General features: G+C 35.7%; 2 protein-coding genes across 2 annotated transcripts; one reads left to right on the forward strand and one right to left on the reverse strand.

The window, feature by feature from the left end:
• Positions 1–4,405: 4,405 nt before the first annotated feature.
• LOC122032750 (probable serine/threonine-protein kinase PBL16) lies at positions 4,406–6,315 on the forward strand. Its single transcript, XM_042592063.1, has 6 exons — positions 4,406–4,566; positions 4,639–4,946; positions 5,060–5,195; positions 5,471–5,607; positions 5,693–5,816; positions 5,904–6,315. Exons 1-6 carry the CDS (start codon positions 4,503–4,505, stop codon positions 6,212–6,214), a joined length of 1,080 nt encoding a protein of 359 aa, XP_042447997.1. The 5' UTR covers positions 4,406–4,502; the 3' UTR covers positions 6,215–6,315.
• A 202-nt stretch (positions 6,316–6,517) lies between these two features.
• Positions 6,518–13,844, reverse strand: LOC122031628 (myosin-12-like). Its single transcript, XM_042590719.1, has 24 exons — positions 13,746–13,844; positions 12,728–12,765; positions 12,522–12,648; positions 12,338–12,451; positions 11,892–11,904; positions 11,724–11,830; positions 11,530–11,635; positions 11,172–11,410; positions 10,755–10,853; positions 10,465–10,680; positions 10,138–10,277; positions 9,925–10,026; positions 9,703–9,817; positions 9,466–9,561; positions 8,987–9,157; positions 8,232–8,438; positions 7,992–8,138; positions 7,732–7,802; positions 7,496–7,595; positions 7,336–7,392; positions 7,184–7,240; positions 7,027–7,107; positions 6,759–6,841; positions 6,518–6,647 (listed from the first exon to the last, which is right to left on the reverse strand). Exons 1-24 carry the CDS (start codon positions 13,842–13,844, stop codon positions 6,518–6,520), a joined length of 2,715 nt encoding a protein of 904 aa, XP_042446653.1.
• Between the last annotated feature and the right edge of the window lie 478 nt (positions 13,845–14,322).

A 14,322-nucleotide genomic window follows, 5' to 3' on the forward strand; every position in this document is an offset into this window, starting at 1 on the left:
GTCAGGAGGCAGTGGTCAAGCGGATGGCGGACAGACAGGTGGCCAGCGGCGACGAAGCGCAGGCTTCGTTACAGTGAGAAGAAGAAGAAAAAAAATTAAGAAATAGAAAATATTTAATTAAAAAAAAAATATGACATGACAGTTGGTCCGTAACAATCCGCATGATAAAGACAGTAGTATAACCAAACTGTTACTAATAATATTTATTATTCTTCGACAGGGCTTGGAAGTTTGAAATGATTACCTTCTTATCTCTTATGTCTTATTCATCTAGAAGTCTAATTTGGAAGATATCAAGTAAATCCAAAAGAATACAACAACAAATCATTATTGAGATCAAAGACTGGTCAGCGTACAAACTGTACATTTTTTTTTAGTCCGGCCCTTTGAACAATTTATTCATCTTTCATTGGCATGCATCGCCAGTAAACTATGTGAAAGGGTTTTGACTCTCCTATTTTCTTACTCGATTTGTAGGCAAGCCAATGGCTCGCGGATTATTCACATCTTGATTTAAAAAAAAAAATTATTTAAGTTCGTTCGATTAAATTAACGAGTCAAGTTTGAACCTGATTTAAAGCTCAAAAATATTATCGAGTTGAGCTTGAGTTTAACAATGTTTGATTCATGAGCTTGCGAATATGTTCATTTAGAGGTTTGTGAATGTGTTGGTTAAGAGGTTCATGAACATATTCGTTTATATATACATCCTATCGATTTGGCTCTATTTTTTTTTCTCAGTTGGTGTGGATGGTGTTAATGTTTTGGAAATTGATTCAAGAGATAGGTGTAGTTAGTTTAACTCATTTAGTAATTAACATTAATATGGCTTGGATTAAACAGGAAGGTTAGTTGAAAACAAAATTGATTTCTTAGTTGAGATTTTATGATTTGGTCGATGAATATTTTCGTAGTTTTATGAGTTACCATGCATGTATGATATCGGCAGTAGTTATATACAGGACTTTAATTTCTTATAAATCAGTTGGTTGTTCCGTAAATGAGATAATTTGAATTATAATGTTATAAGATTAGAAGAATCTAATATTTTACCTAAATCGCTTAGGCAACTTTGAAAATACCCAACTTGCTTACTCTATACCCCCATTTTACCCCTCCGCTTGTTTGCTTTCTTTCACTTAATAAATTGTTATAGTGTAACAATCAATTCTATATATTTATGTGATAAAAAAAATTAATTGATTGTTATACTATAACAATTGATTATTTTTTTTAAAAAAAACATATGATTGAATTTGAAAGGTCTTTATAATAAAAAATTTGGTTGCTCTTTATACTATATATCGATTTGATGTTTAAAAGTATGAATATAAATAGAATAATTAGATAAACAAACGTAGAAAATTTGGAATGACATCAAATAATATCTTATATCTTCATTTAATTCTACTGATTTCATTAATTCTTTCAAATATTATTTTCAAATGTAGTAATAATTTTTTAAACACATTTTTTTTATTAATTGTTATAATGTAGCAATATATTTGTGACCATGAATAGTAAGTTTAATCGATTGCTACACATCAATCGATTAATTTTTTTTTAAAATGATTAAAAAAAATTTTATAATAAAAATTTTGTTGTTCTCAATAAGGTATATTAAATTAATATTTGATGGTTTCATATTATTTCGAGTTTTGTAGGTCCATTAGCGGTTGTTGGTTAAACTGATTGATGGATATAAAGAACTTAGAATGATATGAAATCAAATCATATGTATTTATCTAGTTTTTTTTGTATTATATTCATTTCCTCAAACATTATTTCAATACGTCATATTGAGTGAAGAAAATTTTTGAATACGAATGTAATTCTATTCATATTTAAAAGTTCGTTACTCTCAGTATGACATGTCGAATTGATGTTTAAATGCAGTGTGCATAAAAATAATCAACAGAACTAGACAAACACATATAATATTATTCCATATCATTCCGATTTTTCTAGGTTCATCATCTATTTTCAGCTAAAATCGACTGAAAAATCTAAAGAACTTAAAATGATATAAAATCATGTCCTATATATTTACCTAATTTTCTTGAATATATCCCTATCTTGAATATCAATTTCATATATCATACATGAGAATTTTAATTATAGAAGATTTGTTAATATATATATATATATATATATATATATATATATATATATTAAAAATAATCAATTATTATAAACTTTGTTTTTTGTCAGAAATACATTGAATCTATGAGTGGAGGGCAAAATAGATATTGGATATGCGATGTGAATATTTTTAAAATTATTTATGAGATTTGGGTAATGCACAACTTTTAAATTAAGTGATTCTGTAATTTGCCGTCAGTTAAGTGACCGGCACGCGCGACTTGCAAAGGCAACGCAGATAGCGCGTGTCTCAGTTTCCACATCGGGACAGCGGCGGCGGAAACAACGCGCTTGCTGCGGCTCATCGAGTCACGTGCCATCACACGGTTGTGCACCTCGACTCTCACGCCTGCGCGACGGTGCTGCTGGCGTCCTTTCGCACTCGCGCATCCCCGGAAGAGACAGCGGATCGAAATCTCTGTTGCTTCGCCAGCTCACCAATTAGCAGGACGGGCCAATTACCATCTGCCGCGTCAGGCACAGATATAGAAATAGAGTGGCATCGAGTGCCCCAATAGCATGCTTTCCGTTGATTAAAGTAATTTAATTAACTATAATAGAAACCGAGTGGTCACCATATTTAATATGAACGATAAATCTATCCGATCAAATTTGACCAGCATTTAATTATAATATATACATGTAATTAATATATAAATATGATATTATTAAAATATATTTAATAAATCATATTAAAATATCTTTAATAATAATTTACAAAATATATTCTAATTAATATATAAATATGATATTATTAAAATATATTTAATAAATCATATTAAAATATCTTTAATAATAATTTACAAAATATATTCTAATTCATCAGATTTTAATCATTTATTTTTATAGAAATGATTTACCTCTTTAGTTATATTGCTATGGGTCGACCGTGGAGCTACTGCCCCGCGTATTACCCACCAGGTAAGATTGTGTTAGTTATTAATTATTATATAATAGAATTTATTATAATAGATAGGTATTAATTCTCGATAAAAGTAAATGAATCCGTTCTCATCGTAATGGCCAATTTAAATTTCTTGATTTACTTCTTCATATAGATGATTGGAGAACCCATATATCATATGGAACCACTATGATGATAAATTTTACTTTATATATATATATAGAGAGAGAAAAATTAACTCTGGAACTTAATTCATTTAATTCCTCTTGGAAAACAATAAAGATGACGCCCTATTCTTATATTTGTATAGTTAGAACTCTTTTAGTTAATATTATCTAGTGGGATAAGATTTATTATTATTGTACACATGAATAATAGTTTAGATAATGAGTCAAGCCGTTCGTAAATTATTCGAATTTCAATTTGAAAAAAAAAATTGTTCAAGGTCAATCGATTAAGTTAACGAGCCAAGCTCAACCTTGATTTTGAGCTCAAAAACATTATCGAGTTGGGCTCGCGAACATATTCACTTAAAGACTTATGAATGTGTTCATTAAAAGACTCGTGAACATATTCATTTTATATATATATATATATATATACACACACACATACACACGTTAGCCTACACACCCTATTTGTACACGACGATGGACAATTGAGTAAGCTTTTGGTCACTCAGATCACTTCGAATCTCTCGAGTGCTCGAAATAGACTCAAGGCATCCGGAAGTAATCTAAGTGCTCGGAAGTCTACTTAGTCATCCACGTGTTGTACACAAATAGGGTGTGTAGATTAACATTTTTCATATATAGAAATCTAATATGTTGTACGCTTGTCGTGCGCGATGCTTATGGACGACTAAGTGAGTCAAGGTGCCTGAAAATGAATTGGGTGCCCCGAAATAAATTGTATTGAGACACTCGATTCACTTTTAGACGTCTGGATTCACATACATAATCGTCCACGCACGGCGGATATGCAACATATCAAATATATATTATGTTATGACAAATTAATTCATTTTAACTTTTAAATGAGTTATTTTTAATTCAACTCAATCATGTTATGAGATATTTAATTTCATTACGAGCTGAGGTCAGCCTCTTACTATTCAATTCGGGGCTCGATTCAGTTACACACCGTCTACTGGGGAGGTGGTTCGAATTAATTCTCAACCGGCCAAGTGTACTTCTCTTTTACTGCAAAAGATCAGAGCAAAATGCCAAAATCCTAGCTACGGTGCTAGTCAACAATCTTATCCTTCATCTTCTGTCTGTAAATTATTCACCTCAAAATAATGAAAAGGAAATTAGACCGAGTCTTTACTTAGTCAATCCACAGATTGTTACTTCAACTCTCCGTGTACCTTGTTCTTCCCTTGTCTTTAAGTAGCCAAAGCTCATATGCTCTCTCAGTGGTCATGCAATCTCGGTGAACATTTCTGTTGGAAATCATGGGAAATTGTGGGTCGAAGGCAAACCCCACTTCGAGAAGAGTCTCTGACTCTCTAAAGCAAGGTGAGCACTTCTTCAGTTATGATTCTGAATACTAATCGACTTTCTCGATTCAGAATTGGTTCCCTTTATTAGAATCTCCACAAGTTCAAAGTCCAAGAGCCGAAAAGGAGAAGGAGATTAGCAAGCTGCCATCGAACGCAAAGGAGGTCGAGGACTTGAGGAAGGAAACTGCAGGGAATCCTCTGGTATCGTTCACTTTCAGTGAACTCAAGTTTATTACTGAAAATTTCAAGAGGGAGAACCTTTTGGGAGTCGGAGGCTTTGGGTGTGTGCACAGAGGATTCATCACCGAGAATGTTAAGCGAGGGCTTCAACCTGTGCCAGTGGCTGTGAAGGTTCATGATGCTGATAACAGTTTCCAGGGTCACAGGGAGTGGCTGGTAGACATTTAGGAACTCTTCTTAGTTATTATTTTCAGCTTGATTTCCTGCAATTTTTCCTGTCGTTTCGATTGATGTTAACTGGGTTTGACACTGGTTTTTGATGTGTTTAGGCTGAGGTTATATTCCTTGGACAACTTTCGCATCCGAATTTAGTGAAGTTAATCGGATACTGCTGCGAAGGCGAGCACCGAGTTTTGGTATATGAGTTCATGGCAAGGGGGAGTGTGGAATCTCATCTCTTCTCTAGTAATTTGTTCCTTTTCAGAAATTTCCAACTTATCTTTATCTTTTAGTAAGCATGCTTCACAAACATCAATTTCCTCATCCTTAGTTTTCTGCCTATTTTAACTGGTTCATATAGCTAAATAATTGTTTCTGTTCTTACACAATTCGACAATTCTGATTGATACCTGTTCACTTTTTGCAATATTCAGGAAAAACTTTTGGTTAAACAAAATCTCTGTACGATCAGTTTTCTTTGTTTAACTGTTGAAAGAAAGTTCATCAGTTCCATTTAACAGGAATGCTCGTCTGCCTTCCCTGGGCTATCAGAATGAAGATTGCATTTGATGCTGCAAAAGGGCTTGCTTTCCTCCATGAGGCTGAAAAGCCAGTCATATTCCGCGATTTTAAAACTTCAAATATTCTTTTGGACCAGGTTAGTCATCTAGACGCCATTGCTGCATCTTCTCAATGAACACAGCAACACACAGGCTCTTTTTTCTCACCCTTCCTATGCTTAGGCCTACAATGCAAAGCTTTCAGATTTTGGTCTTGCAAAGAATGGTCCAGTAGGAGATACATCTCATGTTACAACTAGAATAATGGGGACCTATGGCTATGCAGCACCAGAGTATTTGAAAACAGGTACATGAAATTTTAGTGCTAGTTTGCAAAGCAGAGTTTTTTGATCAACTTGCCAAGGTTTATCCTAAAAAATCTTCGTGTTTGTAGGCCATTTGACTGCGATGAGCGATGTCTACAGCTTTGGAGTCGTCCTACTCGAGCTCGTGACAGGGAAGAGATCACTGGACAAGTCTCGGCCAGTGCGTCAGCAATATCTGGTGGATTGGGTTGTGCCATATCTGACTCAGAAGAAGAGGGTGCTGGCTGTTGTTGATCCCAGGTTGGGCAAAAACTACCCTGAGCGAGCTGTTCAAAAAGTGGCAAGGTTGGCCTACCACTGCCTCAACCACAACCCCAAGGCCAGGCCGCTGATGAGGGATGTAGTGGACTCCTTGGAGCCTCTTCAGCTACTTGCTTGATCATGTAATCCGTGTTATTTCCGTCTTTAGATCCAGTGTAAAGTATGCGTGACTGCATTAGATACTTTCCAATCTAGCACTCAAAAAGTCTTTTGTTCTTAGATACTGCAAACGCGCATACACAGTTTAGTCAAATTTGGCAGCTCAATCGGAAAATAGGAGCACACTTTCCCCATGCATAAATAACGAGTCAACGTCCCAAAAACAGGAACAAAGAAAATTGTGAGGTGGAAAAGCCACAATTGACCCCCTAAAAAAAGGCGCCTTTTTTATTTTTGCCCAAATTTTAACAGGTGGAATTGTCTAATCTTTGTGCGGTTCCAACAAGAGGCGGAGCGCTGAGTTTTGCTGAAGAAGCGGCTGCGGCGACTCCACGTCGGGGAGGCAGATATCGGCCATCGATCGAGATATCTCCTCGACAGAGAATGGTATGCTGTCAGTTTAGGTTTTTCTCCAGATCAGTGGAGGTCTTGTTCGCAATAATTCCATGGAAAATGCAATTTTTACTGTGTTATTGTGCTCGGACTGAGTCCGTTCATCTCACCTCGAGTTGTCGTCCAGCAAGAAAGTGTTGTTTGTGATGTTTAGTGTGCCGTCTGTCATCATGATTTTCATCTTCGTAATCACCTGAAATGCAAAATAGATTGACTACTCTGGAGTCTCCAAATAGGCTGGGGAATTTCTAGGGATTGTAGAATGGGTTAAATTTTGGACTTTTGTGGTCGACTTAATTATTGGATGATCCAAAAACACATTGAGAAGGATTAGAGATGATCGAGGAGATGTACAAGGAAGAAGTAAAAGTAACTCACCTCCTGAGATAGTCCATGCGTGCCATACTTGTCATCCCAAAACATGGTACCGATTCTATAGATTTGAGGGACAGTCAAGTCCTGGAATCATTGCACATAAATCTTTTAGACATCACAGAAAGGTATATATGAAAATGGGATTTATCTCCTAACTTACTATGCAGAGTTCCTCTGTTAACTCCTGCAAGGATTTTTGGGACTTCTGATGTGAAACCTGCACAGGGAAGGTGCGTTTTAGTTACCCATCTGTGATTAATATTTTTAGTTTTTGCTAAATCATATATATCGCGTGCACACACACTTGCTCACCAGAAATCCAACTGCCTGTCTTATGTGTTGAAGTTCTTCCCATGAGGTTCCAGCATACTACAAATAGTGGCGTGATATCAGTCTTTGATCCACCATTATGGTGTTTGTTTTATGAATATAAGGCATCATTAGTGAACAATTTGTTAGAGTATTAACTGACCTCTTCTGTTGCTCTGGAGCACCATTGCTCCAATTCCCTCAGGCCAACCTTTACAAATTCTGCATTGCTAGACGAACAGCACTCTCGACGAAGTAGCAAACTGCATAGAGTTGTATTGTACTTATATGAGATATAAATCTCAATCTCTTCTCTAATACCAAAATCGTCCATTATTCAGTGGAAACTGCATATACTGCAGAAGATGTGGAGTGCAATACAACTACAGAAGATGGTACCTATTAAATAATTGTACATTGATAAATGCAAATACTTGGCTGAAGGACTTGCGTATTATTATTTTAGGCACCTGTAACAGCACATTGAGAACTTTATGTTATGGGAATCATGCAAATATTGAAAACAGACCTTTATCAGCTCTAATTTTTACATAAATTCAATCTTTGTAGTCTCTGGTCTCTTTTTCTTTGAAAAAAAAACTATGTATCTATGCTAATTCTTCGGATGAACTGATGAAAGAAGAACCAATATATCTTACATAATTTTCATCGAGTATAGATAGTGTATGATCCAAAATCTTAATAATGTCTTGCCAGTGCGCACTTGATGTTTGTTTCACTATCAAATTGGAATTAGTGCTTTGTGCAGATCCCCTGATTGATCTAGCTCTGAAAGATCTGGGTGCCTGTAGATAATTTTTTAGTCAATTTAGTTGATACTAAATACTAGGTATTATTCACTATAATCATACACAGTTAAACATCTCTTGGAGAAAGACCTGTATGCACATTGCTAAGAATGGAGCAATCTCTGTCTTTAGACTGTCACGGATAATCCCATAGATCTTCTCGACGTAAGCTGTTAATTGTTGCTTAAAACGTAATGCTGGATGCTTTGCTTCAATCCTTCTTTGGTCACTAGACTTGCTTATGATTCCAGTGTACCCATTTGAAATTCCCATTCCAGCTGAAGAAAAGCGTGTGCTCTGAAGTTACAGTTTGCCAATATCATATAGATGAATATGAATGAGAAATCAAGAAGAGAAAAGACTATTCTGCCCATAAATGATTTCCTTGATTAGACTTTAGCCTCAAGTTTAAAAAATAATAGGCATGATTTCCATGGCTATCAAGAGCAGTTATGGTGAATGAAAAAAAAAATCAGGTTATTTTGTTCCCGTATAATAACACCAGCAATCACCAAAAATTTAGACTTCCAGTTCTATACTACATTTACCCTTGAAAAACATTTATCTGGTGGAACAAGTTTCTTACTCGTGCCATTCTGCTAAATAAGGTGGCTGTTGTTGCTCTACTTCTGTACAATCCTGTAATTGATGTGTGACTTGCTTTAAGGGTCTTTTGCAAAAGGAGTAGAAGGCTAGTTGTTGTTGAAAGCCAATATGCAAGTTCACCAACATTCTCCTGGTTCTGTACATGATGAAAACTTTTTAAGGGTTCCATATCCCACAATGAAATATTTTGCAAGGGAAAACTTTTTGTAGGTCTCATATCCAGCAAGTAGTCTCACTACCTTAATAGATGATTTGATTGTTTGTATGATCTGGTCAAATATGTTTGTCTTCTCTGCTTCAAATGAGTGCCATTGGAGTAGTGACTTAAAGACGATAAATGCTGCAGCAGGTCTCTTGTTCTCAAATCTCTTGTATTCTGTAAGACACTGGATAAGTGCATCATAATTTTCCTGCAAGCATAAAGTAATTTAGCATGTGAAATATCAGACAACCCATTCTCTGTGAATACATTAGATAAATTGATTGGGAGGTAGGTGTTTCATGCTGCTAGCAGTTTCATGTTATTGAGATAGAATGTTACACATTAAAATCATTCTTGTGTCAACATTGACCCTGGTTTTATGCCATGGTATCTGCCACATTGTTGGAACCTATACTCTAATGCTGTTTCCTCTAAAAAACACTGAATAATGTAAAATATGCTAGATCAATGCAAGCTCATTAGCATTGCCATTCATATTAAGATTCTTGTACATACTTGTTGCTGATCAGTTAGAGACTCCTGTTTACTTAGAGCTGGTGCATCTGGAACTAGTGCTTCTGGATCTGGTACCTGTGATACTGCTGCTGGTTGCTGCAAATTGAGCTTTTGTTAATTGAAAACAGTGCTACTGGAATAGTTCCAATTTGGTAGATATGTATTCCTTTGCATCATAAAATCATCACTTATTTATTTTCTTCTTTTAATAATTCATTGTATTGCTAGGTTGTGTACCTTGATTCCTTGCGGTTCAATAGTTTTGGAATTAGCATTTGGTTGATAAATTGGAGCAGGCTGATCGTCATGCAACTGATTCTCTGACTCCAATATGCTGATTTTGCTTTCACGACTAGAGAACAATTCCAGCAAATACATTAAGTTCACTGGAAAACTTTTAGAGAAAAAAAGTATGAAATTCTTAATTTGAGGCTTGCACTATTTTTCAAGAGATGACACCTTTTGATTACTGCTGATAGATCTTCATCTGATGAAGCAACTAAAGCTTGTTGTCGAAGAATCTTATTCTCAGATTCTAGGCTAGACAAATTTGTTTCAAGTCTGCATGGTTGAATATATATAAAGTTGGACTGCCAAAACAAACTTTCTTTGTGCCTGTAGGTTCTACATCTAACCAATGTAGAAAAAGAAGACCATATTCGTGTATATTACCTCTGTATCTTCTCCTGCATTTGGCCGATCTTTGAGCTGGACTCTTCTGTGACCTTTAGTAATTGTTCTATCCGTTGTTGGGCCTCATTGTATTTTCCCTCAAATTCCTCAGATTTGGACTTAAATATACTTAACTCAGCCTGAAAATAGTCAAGACATTTTATTAAAGTTAAGTCATGTTTCCTGTGTTTAGTTGTAGACGTACCACATCCTTCAATTTGGATCACTAAAGATTTGTCCTTTCTTGTTGAAAATTCAAAGTCATCCTTGCAGATGTTATTGGATATGTTTTTCCTAGTATTTGGTAGAATAATTTAAATTATTTACCTCTAGCTGATTATTGTAGCTTCTCAACAAATCTAGCTTTGTGTTGTCCACCACTGGGACCTCTCGAACAACTGGTGCTGCTTGTTCAATTATGATCCTAGAAGCTTCTTTTTCTTTCTTGATTGCCTCATGGGCTGCATCAAGTTTTTCTTGCATTTCTTGTAATGCAGTTTCTAACTTTGCGATTTCTTTCCCTTTGACATCTTCTATTTCAGACTACAAAAACACTACCTAAAAGTTAGATTGCAAGAAATATACTCATTAACCCTACTTTTAAGGTGATAGCATACCCTCATTTGCTTTTCAACATTTAATCTCCACGTGAGTTCTTCAACCTTCTTTTCAAGCTTGTCCTTTGCTTCTTTAAGTGCACCTGTTTCTCTTGCAGCCTATAATATTCATTGTGTTGTCTCAATACCAAAATCCAGTAGCGTAAACACGATACTGCTAGTCATAATCATTGAGACATGTCAAGAAAAAGTGCCTATTGGATATCTAAGAGCAGCTTACCATTTTTAACTTCCGAAGTTCTTTTCTTCCTATATGACCTCTCCACAGGCATTGAAGTATCAAGGCCGCCTTCTTAACTTGTTTGTAAGATGAATGAGCTTGACATAGGCGCCATTGGGTCTATACGTCAAAGCAAATTTTATCTTAGACTTCCAACATATATCAACAGCTACTCTCTGTAATAAAAGACTGCATACTTGTATGATAATAGCAGCCTTGTTTCTCCTTCTTTGCCTATATTCAACATTTGCCGCCATTGCTCTTAGTCCTGTTTGGATGACTATTGCATTTGCCCGCAGTTTTGTGTAATATTTTCTCACAGCATAAGAACATGCATTTTTCTGAATGTGAATTGCAGCAGCTTCTCTCCTCAAGCTTTCATATAGCTTCCGCGCAAGACATGCTGCAACAGGCAATACTAACATATATCGAGGATCTGTAGAAATATTTTGTTATCCTGTTAAATCAGCCTTAGAAAGGAACCTCTCCAATGCTTTTGCAGTTGAATTGAGGCTTGACGCAGAATTAAGAATTCCTTCCGAGTAAGGTATGTACGTATTTTCCTCTGGATAATTTTTGTAGTGTTAAACAAAACTTCCATGCGGCGGGTATCTAGCTCAGCCATCTGACCGGCTCTGAGGAACACTTTTGTTTTACCTATCTGAAAGCAAAATACGAGGCTAATTTTTTTAGATTACATAAATCATGTATCAAGATTGACTCTGTCTCATATGTTTCACTACATGCACCTGATAGCCTTCCAAGCCCATTTTTTCACATATAGCTGCACATACTGCTTTTTCATCTGAACTGCAAGATTTGTTAGGATCTGCATCATTTAATCCAGTCTGGACACCTATGATTACATGCAATCTTAAGAAAGATAATTTTCAGTTCCTCATGGAGAACTTTATTACCAGTCACCAGTATCTTTTGCAAGAATTGCAAAACGATCCACAAATTCTGCGAAAGTTCGCTTTGTTGGGTAGCCAGCACAACTTATCCTGATTGCCTCTAGCACACCCTATCTTAGGAGGAGAGGAAGTGAGACTGGCATGCATAACATTTCAACTATGAGATTATTTCAGTGTTATACTGACCCCGCATCTCAATTGACCTAGGACATTGAAATTTTCGATGATGCCTGGTTTTAAGAGTGAGTTGGGCTTCACACATCTGATGTAATGCGGTTCTGTGGTGTTTAAAGTTTCCATAAGTGATTGGAGTTGTTGCTGCAAGTTTCACCCAAATAACCATCAGAAACAAAATTGAAGAAGAGAACTTATAGGATAGTGCCCTTTCGTACCTTAAACCGAGTACCTATGGATGTGGCCTTTGATTGTTTTGAACTTTCCTCACTTACTGGAGGAAATAGATTTGCTACAAAAGGACACTTTGATGCATCTAATAGGGCTTGATGTTCTGCAACAACTAAATCTTTGTTCTTATCGAGGAATAACTCGGCTTGGTAAGTGACCTGTTAATAATGCCTACTGAATCAGTTTCATATACACTAGATGTCTCACTAGTCTCATCTTGTTCCTTACATCTCCGGCATAATGGTTGACTGTAAAGGCAGTTCGAGCGAGTTTTGGCTTGCTAAAACGCTTGTGATTCTTGAATGTTTGGTACAGCTTTTGAGCAAAAGTTTCGTGTGTCGACTTTGGAAACATGCTGCAATAACATTTAGTTGGATTGATGCCATCTTAATAAGATTTACCATAAAATGCTTCAACAAAGGGAAAAGATTTACCATGCTTCATCTAGTAGTGCAATTATTCCCCCAGGTTTCTGCATCCAAAGAGTAAGAATTCATGTACAATCTTTTTTTCACCTATGATAATTCATAAGATGTTGTGCTCATTTTCACCTTTTCGATAAGATCCAGAACATCTTGATTATCTACGAATTCTACATAACTCAATCAATTGCTATACATAGCAATCGATTAAAAACTTTTTTAAAAATTGATTAAAAAAATTTTATAATAAAAAAATCGTTGCTCTCAATACGGTGTATCAAAGTAATATTTGATGATTTCATATCATTCTGAGCTCTGTAAATCCATCAGCGGCTGTCGGTTAAACTGATTGATGGACGTAGAGAGTTCAGAATGACATGAAATCAAATTCTATGTATTTATCTAGTTCTTTGTATTATATTCATTTCCTCAAACATTATTTTTATACGTCATATTGAGAGAAGAATTTTTTTTTAATATGAATGTAGTTCTATTCATATTTCAAAATTCATTGTTCTCGGTATAACATATCGAATTGATGTTTAAATGCAATATGCATAAAAATAATCAAGAGAATTAGACAAACACATATAATATCATTCTGATTTTTCTAGATTCATCATCTAATTTCAGTCAAAATTGACTGACGAACCTAAATAACTTAGAATGCTAAAGAATCATGTCCTATGTGTTCGTCTAATTTACTTGAATATATTCATGCCCTCGAATATCAATTCCATATACCATATTAAAAAACATGAGAATTTTAATTATAAAAGATTTGTTAATATATATATATATATATATATATATATATATATATATATTTAAAAAATAATCAATTATTATAAATCTTATTTTTTATCAAAAATATATTGAATCTATGGAGGGGCAAAATAGATATTGGATATGCGATGTGAGCATTTTTTAAATTATTTATGAGATTTGGGTAATGCACAATTTTAAATTAAGTGATTCAGTAATTTGCCGTTAGTTAATTAATCAGAGTTAAGTGACCGGCACGCGCGACTTGCAAAGGCATCGCAGATAGCGCGTGTCTCAGTTTCCACATCGGGACAGCGGCGGCGGAAACAACGCGCTTGCTGCGGCTCGTCGAGTCACGTGCCATCACACGGTTGTGCACCTCGATTCTCACGCCCCAGCGCGACGGTTCTGCTGGCGTCCTTTCGCGCTCGCGCCTCCCCGGAAGAGACAGCGGATCGAAATCTCCGTTGCTTCGCCAGCTCACCAATTAGCAGGACGGGCCAATTACCATCTGCCGCGTCAGGCACAGATATAAAAATTGAGTCGCATCGAGTACTCGAATAGCATGCTTTCCGTTGATTAAAGTAATTTAATTAACTATAACAAAAACCGAGTGGTCACCATATTTATAGAAATGATTTACCTCTTTAGCTATATGGCTATGGGTCGACCGTGGGGCTACTGCCCCGCGAATTACCTACCAGGTAAGATTGTGTTGGCAAACGGTAGGGACCACGTGCTATTCCTAGATTTGTATTGACAGAACTCTTTTCATCAATATTGTTTAGTGGGATAAAATTTATTTTTATTGTACACATGAATAATAGTGTAAATAATGAGTC

The sequence above is a fragment of the Zingiber officinale genome, chromosome 11A (assembly GCF_018446385.1).
Source record: "Zingiber officinale cultivar Zhangliang chromosome 11A, Zo_v1.1, whole genome shotgun sequence".
NCBI classification, from domain to species: Eukaryota; Viridiplantae; Streptophyta; class Magnoliopsida; order Zingiberales; family Zingiberaceae; genus Zingiber; species Zingiber officinale.